Source organism: Neodiprion fabricii, chromosome 1 (genome assembly GCF_021155785.1).
Source record: "Neodiprion fabricii isolate iyNeoFabr1 chromosome 1, iyNeoFabr1.1, whole genome shotgun sequence".
In the NCBI taxonomy this organism is placed as follows: domain Eukaryota; kingdom Metazoa; phylum Arthropoda; class Insecta; order Hymenoptera; family Diprionidae; genus Neodiprion; species Neodiprion fabricii.
In genome coordinates, this window is record NC_060239.1 from 5,628,655 (window position 1) to 5,639,758 (window position 11,104).

General features: G+C 38.3%; 2 protein-coding genes and 1 long non-coding RNA gene across 6 annotated transcripts; 1 reads left to right on the plus strand and 2 right to left on the minus strand.

Moving 5' to 3' along the window:
* Positions 1-131: 131 nt before the first annotated feature.
* On the minus strand, positions 132-5,747 carry LOC124175729 (lipase maturation factor 2-like). Its single transcript, XM_046556179.1, has 10 exons — positions 5,412-5,747; positions 4,748-4,931; positions 4,527-4,628; positions 3,772-3,965; positions 3,397-3,575; positions 2,923-3,172; positions 2,609-2,814; positions 2,249-2,489; positions 1,824-2,040; positions 132-1,746 (listed from the first exon to the last, which is right to left on the minus strand). Exons 1-10 carry the CDS (start codon positions 5,503-5,505, stop codon positions 1,479-1,481), a joined length of 1,935 nt encoding a protein of 644 aa, XP_046412135.1. The 5' UTR covers positions 5,506-5,747; the 3' UTR covers positions 132-1,478.
* Positions 2,445-4,055, plus strand: LOC124175746. The gene is made up of 2 exons (XR_006869227.1): positions 2,445-2,583; positions 3,407-4,055. It is a non-coding gene; the product is annotated as an uncharacterized LOC124175746 (long non-coding RNA).
* Positions 5,748-6,282: 535 nt separating the features above from the next.
* On the minus strand, positions 6,283-9,505 carry LOC124175733 (trichohyalin-like). 4 transcript variants are annotated; one of them, XM_046556224.1, is made up of 3 exons: positions 9,207-9,505; positions 7,504-8,724; positions 6,283-7,322 (listed from the first exon to the last, which is right to left on the minus strand). In XM_046556224.1, exons 2-3 carry the CDS (start codon positions 8,688-8,690, stop codon positions 7,313-7,315), a joined length of 1,197 nt encoding a protein of 398 aa, XP_046412180.1. In that variant the 5' UTR covers positions 8,691-8,724; positions 9,207-9,505; the 3' UTR covers positions 6,283-7,312. The 4 variants fall into 4 exon arrangements, with proteins under 4 accessions (XP_046412180.1, XP_046412171.1, XP_046412150.1 ...); XM_046556215.1 differs by having other exon boundaries at positions 6,283-7,413; positions 9,207-9,503; XM_046556194.1 differs by having other exon boundaries at positions 6,283-8,724.
* Positions 9,506-11,104: the final 1,599 nt, after the last annotated feature.

An 11,104-nucleotide genomic window follows, 5' to 3' on the forward strand; every position in this document is an offset into this window, starting at 1 on the left:
CGAAGAAATTGAATCGGGAGATATCGAGCCTGGTGACCCAGACTTCGGTAAGCGTTGCCGGTTTTTAAATCAACTCATAAGAATATAATTATCACTGATCTTTGATGATTACACATGACAAAGTAATGAAGTGTACTTCAGGTATTTTCTTTATTTTGTCGAATTTACATAAGGCGTATAGAAGACTTGGGATTATTTTATCTTTTTATTATTTAGTCTTTCAGTTTTATAAAGCAAAGTCATAGAACACATTTGAAATGAAAAATGCATAATTAATAAATTGATAGTGCAAAAGACAAAAAAATTCCTTGGATGTACTTTTATTTTTTTTAACAACGCGTTAGTAATAATCGTGAGTAATATTTAAATTGAAAGAAAAATCCATATAAATAGCTATTACTTTAAAAATTATGAGATAATAGTAAAAAGTAAATTAAATAGGACGAGCTAGAATAAACGTTCACATTGTTTTCTGGACAAGTACATATACTAAAATATTGGAAAGACAATGTAAAACACAATTTAAAAAAAAAATAAACACTAGTATCATAACAAAGTATTAGTTCACGAAATCTATAAATGATCACTGTAAGTTTTCAAAAAGTCATAAAATACAGATCCAAATGGATCGGTGATATTTCAGTGATAACTAATTGAATTCTTCCATGTAGACTTATAATTCTGTCATTTTTAATTATGAATGGATCTGTGGTCCAATCATCACGTACTTAATTTTATATAGAAATCAGATAACGCAATTAGTAGACATAGACAAGTCTGCACAACTATATGGATCGCCTGTAGATATCTTACTTGTTGGTATTTTAGAAGTAATGAAATGCGTTTTAATGACATTCACAGGAATGCCAGAAAATTAATTTCACGTACATAATTATAAGTGGAATGAACTTTTCAAAAATTGATTTCAACCAGAATTTAATTATGAATAATTAAGTAGAAATGAGTACAAATTTAAGAATCATATTTCAGAGAGCCTCGATACAGACACTTTATATCCAGTTGGGATTACTAAAAATATTTCACCTGCATTTTAGACCGTTTACGTTATAACTACACCGTCCAAACTTCAACAAATAGGTACATCATCCGCATGATTGTATAGTTTACATTGTCGAACAGAAGAATATAATCTCCTCAACAAATGGTGTTTAACTAAATAACCACCACTTTCATAACGTTATTTGGTAGTTGACATTTTCTTGTAAAAAGTATGCCTGCTATGTAATCAAGTACAGTAAATAGCCTCCACGCTAAATTATCCGTTTATACGATATTAACAAATGTGGAAGTCTTTTCAGCTTTTGTATGATGATAATTGTGTCGTGTATAACATCAATTCAATAGTGTCTGATTTCGTTACTTCTATTCAGACCTAGAATCCACATGGGACTTTTGCAATATACGGTATTAGTATCAACAACTTTTCAAATTAGACAAGGTCAATTGATCAACGTGATTTAGTGTTTCACCCGATTATAACCGCTCATAATTATTGCACATCCCGCAGTAAATACACTCCATAAAAGGAGACTAGCTTCTACTCTTCCTGCGACAGCTCTCAGGCTGTCTAGAATTAATTTCAAAGATGGGTTCACACTCTGCTCATCAGGCTTGTCTTGGATGATCTTCATTTTCGATAAATACTCCAATAGTGGTGGGTGATCTTTGCTGAAGATCGGGAAGTATTCGCCAATCTTCTCCCTGGTCCACCAGGTCGAACTGTGTCTAACATACGAGAATTATCAATTAGGTATTACTAGGAACTTAGAAACCTCCTGTGAGCAACGTTAATGTCCTCGTACCTTTGACTCCATGGGGTGTAATGATAGTGGTAGAGGCTTGCTCTTATGTATTTAGGCGGGCTGTCTCTGAACGGATTCTGAGCCTGATTAATAAGTGCCAGTACTTCCGGTTGTCCCGACAAAAGTCTATAGGCTAATGACATTAACCATGGGTTTTGATGGTATGTTCCTAGTGCAGCAAACCACATTTGCCAATCTAGACGAGGCTGATGTGGTACTATAAAAAATGACCATGATCGGTTAATTATCGAGCTCAACATTGAAAGCAAATTTGCTTGTTACTTCTCAACGGAAAATGTTACCAAATAACTAAAGACTTGAATTGATATCTACGTCTGTTAACTGTTACAGCGGCAAGAATATGTACCATTTTACTTTTTAAATATTCAACATGCTTGCCACTGCAGATTCGTTTTTCAACTTACCAACAAAAGGTAAAGAATTATTGACATTTCCTGGCTTGTATAAGAATTCATATTCTCGCCAAGGTCCGTCTATGCTGTTGCTTCCTTCTATAATAACTTCTGGTCTTCCTCCCACTCCTGTCATTCGTCGGAATAATCCGTAACTATTAACCAGATGGAGATGATCTACGTCTGAATACATATGCTTGAGTAGACTTGGGACTGTAGAATTGTGTGAAGAATGGAGCGTGGCGTACGGCACCTGTGAAGAAAAATCAATAAAAAAACGTTGAAAGAGAATCCAGACATCGTTTTGGGATAGAGAGCAAACACAGGCATAGCTGCAGAATTATAATGTGTAGTATAAAGTGTTTTACTTACAACACTAATGCCAAACAGGTACACAATACTAAGAGTGTAAATAAGGGTGGTAAAAGTGCTGAGTAATTTGCTACCAATTCCTTGGACAGATAAGATTGAATAGGTGACAGCCTCAGCTACAACAAATCCAAGGGATGCTAAACCCATGTAAATAGAGATCGGAACCACAGTGGCTAGAGCACGATCAAACTGCTCTTTTGTAAATGCTGAAACCCAACATTTTATTTTACAATATTGTTGTTGATTAATTTTATTCGAGCTTCGAGACTGTGGTAAAATATAAAAGTACATTTTCTGTCAATCTCATTGCTTACCGATCTTAGACTCAATGGTAAAATCTTCGGTTATTTTCAAGTTGTAGTACACGTATGTTCCATATATCACAGCAGCGTATACGAAAAGACAGACAACTGTTGAGAAGTAATCAACGAAATCGGATTGACTGCTTTTTGCTTTCTTCTTGTAGAAGAATTGGTCGTCCAATAAAGATATAGAGAGGCAGATCGTTAACAGATTGAAGAAATTGTAATTTCCCGTAGCGATAATATTCACTTGCAGAAATACCTGGGTTTAAAATATAATTATTACAATTTATACATGTTAGTGACTCTGTTTCAACTACTTTATCCATTTATAACGGTCGCCCTGGGCAAGCCATAAGTCCGTTTCTTTGAAATCTAGCATACAAAAGACTACTTTGTGTATAATCTTTAAATTTGCAGGAAAAACGTGAAATGCTAAACAGAACTCGTTTAAGTAAAAAATTATTTTGTTGCATGTATGCTTACTTGCAAGTAGAAGGAAGTGATGCGAACTTTTCTATTTGGGAAGAAGAACAGAAACGGTATTGCGAGCTCGAAAACGTTTGCTCCTACAGTGGTTAAGCGAAGAAACCATGCTGGTAGATGATGAGCATACCAAGCCAAGAGAGTAGGAATGCATTGTGACTCAAAATGCACGTTCAAGGCTGGAAAACAACAAAATAAATCACGGTTAATTTGTTTGGCGAACGCTTGTGGCACGAGAACACTTTTGAGGGTCTTATCCTTTTGCTACGATATTAAATAATGAGAAATAAAGTATGAGCAGCAGCTGAAGCTGCAAGTCTAATTTATTGTGCTCAATATCACGTATACGATAGTTCAAGTGAAAAAATCACATACCCTCCAAACCCCACCACGTCGGACAGCCAGAAGTTAGCTTTACAACACCGCTGGAAAACATCAATCGAAAGAGTAGCCAACGAACGGCCCAAAATGTCAATGCCGTAGATGGAGTGCTGGATTTTCCTCGGCGGGGGTACCAGAAGGGTGCAACAATAGTGCACAAGAATCCAGCTTCGAGAAGAAGAACATCCCTGTAAATAAAAGTTATTTCAGAGAAAAAAAAAATTCAACATTATCAGATGACAAATCTTAAAAATTGAATAAATATGATTGTTCTGTCATTTCAGTTTCTACTATAGGAAGTAACTCTTTTAGCTAAAAAATATTCAAAACTGATGATATAGGAAAGAAAGTGACGAACTAGATGAGAAATAAAGAAAGCGATGATATCTTTTGATAGATTGGCAAGTCCAATTCATCTCGTTAAAAATAGACATGATATCGGAAGCATACAGATTTTATTTGTAAAAATAGTTGCACTCATTGGTGAGCAGTAACCTTGACAAACACATCATTCGATACTCTGGTCAAGTGTTGAGTGTCAATACGATTCTCGAGTTACAATTTCATGTAGACTGTCCTGTTCAGGCCTCCGATCAAGCTTATGTAATATTTCTTGGGTTTTATTTCAATACATAGTTGAAAGTATACCTGACCGACTAGCCTTGGATTTTATTTAGAAAGCCTTATAAAGTGAATAAAGCTTGATTGGGATGTTCAGCTCGTGTTAAAATGTTTGAAAAAAATCTCACCACTGAAACGACATGAAAGTTTGTCCAACTTGATAGAGAGAGTAGTAGAGAGACCATAATCCAGCAAAAACTGGAGCAGTGCAAAACCTTTGCGATATAAATCTGAAAAACAAAAATACAACCTTCATAAAGTAGCAGAGACGGATCTTAAGCTTTTGCGGAGCTTTAGAAGACTTGAATTGCCACTTTGACCAATAGAAATCAACAAAGTCTTATTTTACCCAGTAAATGAGAGAACAATCCCAAGTATCGCCAATACATCGAGCATATACTCCGTATTTAGGCTTATGTATGGTGCGAGCCAAAGCAAAGTTGGCTTCTGTTTTATTCTTTGCGACAAAGTGTTACCACCCCTCAAGTCGAGTTGCGCTTTGGCTGGTAAGACTCCGTTGTTGCCATATAACCCTATTGAGGAAAATAAGTTTTGTTTTAATGTTTAAACAATTAAAACTATCAGCTCCTTCGCAGTCATTATAATTACAGGTATTTCAAATTCAGAGATACAAAACGTTATTTTTCAATCCAGTAAGAGAATAAACAATTGAATTTGCTTAGTATCAGAATTGCATGAAAAAAAATTGTCAGCAAGTGCCTATAAATTACGGTGATCGTGTTTTTTTTTTCGGTCACTTAAAACGAACAGATAAAACGAAGGCGTTATTTTTCCTGCAACTGGAATCCGTCGTTTCGGTAAGATAAAAACTTAGTTCACACCCGGCCTAATTACGGTAAAAGACAATTGCGGCTAATGCCGACTACTGAAAATATGGGGAGGTCTATTAGAGTTGGCATGAATAGTTAACAAGCGAATAATTGTAAGATTGTCTTGAACGAGGTCTAAGAGCAACCGGTGCTATTAAAGGGATAAAAATAAGCCGTTCTTACCTGGGATTTGGATGTAGAAGCTGAGAAATGCGAATAAGTAAATGATGCATATACCTCGCAGGAATAAATTGCGGGTATACCGAACCTCTCCCATTGTTTTCCTTCTTTTTTTATCGAACCCGTACGTGTCAAAAAATTGTCATTTATTGAATAATTATCGGTGAAAAGGAGACAGTAAATTTTGATTAGGAAGACCAGCCACGAGTCCACAATCTGCTGCTACAATTTGTTACTGGAACTGGGGAGGGAAAGAAAACGCCAGCGATCCCGGCTGGCGTCACTCAGGGATCCAATCAAAAGCCGGCAGATATGTCGGCGAGAAAATTTCATCTACGTGCTCCGCTTGTTATTCAAATTTCAAGCGTAAAATGCGGATTCGATTTTTGATCGCGGCTGCGACGCGAGGCCCTTTAATTGCAGAATTTAACAGACTGTCTTGCATCGGTGACAGAATTTTTTCTAAGTAAGCAATATATATATAAGCCTGAAATACGAACGAAGTGTGAACGCAGCTTTAGATCGTCCGTCCTGTTTTTCTCCTTTTATACAGCCACGTCTTTTCTTTTGATTTGTTCTTTCGTTAAGGCCTGCGTATCCTCAACCAATCGTTCTGCTTTAAAAATCTGGGAAACTATTTGAAAAATTCATTCACCACTCACCAGTAAGATTCGGAAGTTGAAAATACATTCATTTGATTTTAGGCATAGATAGGAATGATCTATCAATGATCAAATTCTATGTCGCGTTTAGCTGTGCTGGTTTTTTTTTTCCTAAACCAAGTACAACGTGCTGTTTGGTAATTTATTCATCTATAGGCTTAACGAGGAAATTGAAAAAAAAAAAAAACAAAGAACAACGATCAGCACGGCCGACAAATGATTTGACTCATTTATTTAAAAAGGATTTAACTCTCGAACTGTTTCTAATAATAATTAATAACCATCGGCAAACTCCTTGTAATGTATGGTTTACGAAAGTACATAATCACTCGTTGTCACAACTGATGCAATGTATAATTATAACAATACAAATGTATGCGACAAACTTATCGTTATACGTATATATTGATATATGTATGATGTATATGTATATTTTATATAATATAATATGTATAATATATAAATATTAAATGCAGTGGTCAAAGACCACGGTATAACTGAAGTAACAACGAAAAGTAATAATCAAAGTTCATCAACTTGAACAAAATTATTATACACGCTGTACAACTGTTTCCAGCTATAATTCTCTGTTGGTAGTACAAATTTTATCGAAAAACTAGAGTATACAGTAGCTGTCTACCCATCTACTGCTTAGTTTTCCTTTACGATTTCACTACTTTGCTAAAGTACGAATTTTCTCAAAACTTCTGAGCTGGGTGGACATCGATCGCGTCTTATCATTGACGCTTAAAAGTTTAGATGTGGGTACCAGCCGCTCTAAATTCAAGCTCAACTAATTAATAAATAACTGTCATTGTTTGTTAAAGACTAATTGTCGCTGTGGAAATAAAAAATATACTGGTGGAACGAAGTTTGTTCCAGTCACCAGCAAAATAAACTCTAAGCCCTAAATTCTCTAGAGCAAATTTCAAAGTTCTTTTTATCGCTCGTATTTAATTTTCATTCGTGGATCCATCCAGACGTTAACAACTGGCTACAGATCGAGTGTTTCGATTATGAAACATGGAAACATTAATGGTCGTTGCACCTTTGCGTCATTCGTTCAATCGAACGTGAAATAAACCGTTAATAGTTTACTCGATACACGCTAAGCTCTGGATTCTATATACGCGTGCCGTGTATATGTATACTAGATTCGTTGGGCCTAAGTAATGCGACGAGTTCATCCGTTGTTTTGGGACTGAGGCTCGATGGTCTGCTCTCCGATATGAACTGGCTGGGTCAGCGTGTTCTGAAACCACATCATCCAGTTGCTGAGATAATGGCTCCCCAATTGGTTATCGGGGTCATCCCTCATCTGCACATTGTTCAACTCCTCAAAACTGCGAACGGTTTGAAGTTCAGTGAAATTGCTCACAGAATGCCCACCATGCGTTCTTAATTCCCGTTTTCTAAGAGCGTCTTTTACTAACCTTTGTCTGCGTTCCTCTTCGGTTTCAATTGCAGACCTGGTGAACCTCATTTCCCTTGCTCTTAGGGCATCCTTTCTCAATCTTTCTCTCCTCTGGTCTTCCGACTCCTTTGAATACTGATTCAATCTAGCTTCTCGTCGTTTCGCAGACTCTCTGTTCAACCTTTCCCTTCTCTGTTCCGCAGTTTCGTTTGCGTACAAAGTCAATCTTTTTATCCTTCTCCGTTCCGCCTCTCGGTCCAATCTTTTTCTCCTCTCTTCAGGCGTCTCGTTGTACATTCTGTACTCTCGTTTCCTCGCCGCCTCCGCATCTAGTCTTTTTCTCCTCTGTTCAGGAGTCTCGTAATACATTCTCATTTCCCTTCTCTTAGCAGCCTCTTTAGCCAGCCTCTGCAGTCGTTCCTCCTCCGTTTCTTCCTCGTAAAGTTTTCTCCGCTTCTCTCTCATGCACTCCGCTTTCCTTCTCAACCTCTCTCTGTAATCCTGACGCGGCTTACCCTTCCTTCTCAATCTCCTCTTTACCTTTTCTGAACTATTTACTTTTCCCTGAACGTTACCTCTGTGACGTTCGTTCAAAACACGCGTCCTTCCTTTTCTCTTTGTAGCTGGAGCAGTCTCAGTCTCGACGTCCAACGGCTCTTCTGACCTGTCTTTCTCACCTTTCGAAACTCTCAACTCAAGTTCGGTGCTACTTGTGTCCTCCTGGTCTATGCACAACCATTCCGAGCTGTAGATACCGTTCCCTTCTCTTTTAACATTCAGGCTCAAACCATCCAAAAAATCAGGAACGCTGTAAGGGATCGTTTGCAGTCTGTCGTCGTTGTCGATAAAGACTTCGGTCGCCTGGCTCATTCGTCTTTGAATTTCTTCATTAATTATATCCGGGTGCAAAGCTCCCAATGTTATAGTTTCGGGCAAATTATTAGCCAACGTACGCACGACGTTATGTTCCAGAGCATTGAAAGTCAAACTCAAAGTCTCTAGATCATCGGCGTTATTGCAAATAGTAGTTTCCAATTCGTGAATCAACGAATGTCCCTCTTTTATTTCAATGGCACACAAGTTATTCGCCTCGCATATCACATCTATGTCATTCGATTCAGATTCCTGATCTTCGACCTTAACGCATACAGAAATAAGGCCCAATGATGCGTCGTCTAGTTGAACATCGGGTTGATTTATTTCCATCTCCCCGCGACCTCGCAATTAGTCCAGACAATTCCTGCAACACGAACAATACTACGTATACGGATGTTTGACAGAAGACAGCCGTTTATACATTCCCAAGAGTAGACAGAATGAAAACATATCCCCGCCTCTGTATTACAGTATAAAGATGAAAATTCAGATTACACCAAGCATGAGATATCAAAAATTGAAGGAATATTTTTAGAGAAATATCACGCAGCGTAGTAAACATATTGCGCAATATTTGGGCATGGAAATTATTGGTTTTCTTGTACTAATGACAAACCTGCGTGAAGCTAATGTGTCGGCTAGAAATAGAAACGCGTTGGCCATGAAAAGGCGATATTTCGGAACTTGGTAACGTGTGGATAGAGTGTGGCAAGAATTTGGGAAAAATACAGAATTTCAACGTCGATCAATAAAGAGGTTGTACAAAGGACAGACGCATCCAACGTCAATCACGAAAGTGAAGGAACGAGGGAGACAAAAAAAAAAAAAGGAAAAAGTATCCCCCACCTGCGTATCGTCTGCTTCACTTGTGACAGCTGATTTTAAGATGGCGCCGAGATGATCGCGAGCTTGTTTACGGGTATTTGGTACGCGTTAAGCGTGACTCCGCCTGTCCGACTCATCAGCACCTCTTGTCGATCACATTTTGCGGTTGCGTATGCTCAACGATATGAGCAACGACCCCCCGGTTCCCGGTTCGCGACGAAAATTATAATCGAATCAACGGTACCGAACTGCCTCGCCGCATACACGTCGCGTCATCGCTAAAGATGGCATCCACTCCATTTTCATTCCCCAATCGTCGCGGCAGCTATAACAAAACTCGTTCCACTACATCTTTCGGAGCTGCGCATGCGGCCAATCTGTGCATGAAGTCACGCATTCCGTTGAATAAAAAGAAATGATTCTTTTAATTGTGCGATTTTATCACTAGATAATCTCTGCGATATCCATTTGGCTTAATACCCGAGCTTATGACAGTTTCAGAGAGCGTTTTTAATATCGTAATATCGAGGACTTATTTTGGAGGGAGAAAAAAATATTTTCTCTGCAAAATGAGACTCGTCAAATTTCTGTCCGATATAAAATTCCCTCGAAGAGACTCGACTCGGTTTCGCTCCCTATTAACGCTAACCGTGTATACACTCGTGTGTGTCCGGTTGCCTGTCGAAAAAATCATCTTGCGCGAAGAACGATGAATTGTACGAGTACAGGGTATAGTTATGATGATTTTATATAATAATTATCACAATGAAAGAGGATTGCCGTCGATATTTTGATGTAGTACAGCGCAACGGGGTTGAAATTAGTCGTGGAGAAACGGGTGACGTGAGCCTTCAAATTCTTTAAATTCTCGGTTGCAAGAGACGGCGTGAAATACACGGTCGCAGGCTTCCGTAACGTGTAGATACGGTGCGTCAGTATTCGTGTAGGGATCGTGTATGGTATACCTGTGTAGTATGGGAGGATCGAGGAGTTCCTTAAGAGCTTCATCCGGAGGACCCGTTTTTGTCCGAGAGTCCACGCAGGGGGCTACGTGCGCTGATAATTAAGACATTTCCATTTAGAGTTGACGTCAACTGACGTGTAGACGAGCGAGCTTCTCTTCCCAGCTACACGTTTTCGGCTCGTCTTCGATTCGGCAAAAAAAAAATAAATAAATAAATAAAATAAAAATCAATCATTATGTATCGTATTTACAATTAATGGTATACGTATATAGCTGTATCAATACATGATCGAAGGGACGATTCTCGGAATGCTCGGGACGTTCCTCAAGAAAAACTTGCTTCTCGTGGGATCATGTCCATTAAGTTATTTATCATTTTCTAGCGATAATACCTGCATCGGTATAGCTTTCAATTTTCTTATCAATACTCGACTTCACAGATCATAATTTCAGCTGATCGCGAGGCATATCGATGTAAGTGTTTAACTTTTCGCGTGTAGCGACAAGACCACAAATCATACGAAAATTATGATTTGTGATTTATACGTATACACGTAAAAGCCTCTGATAACACAGTCTATGCTGATTATACGTACGACGGAGATGAGCAATTGCAAATTGGCAACCAATCAGACAGGTATATTGCGCGACAAATGCTGCCCTGTAAGCAATAATAACCAACTCATAATACGGCGATTCTCTTGCTGCTCTGGCAGTTACAGTTATACAGCTCTAACTTAACGCCAGCGACAGGTGGTAGTGATACAACAGTAGCCAAGCAGCACAGTTTTACACCCTGCGAAGTTTGCACAGACCGCTTAATCTTGTATACGGAGTCAGATAAAGCTTTTTTAAATCACTCTAAGAGTCGCGTATTTGCTTGCTGTTTTTTTCGATTTTAACCATTTGTGAATTTTTAAGTCGTTAATACTTTCCCATGATCAACGATTAGAAA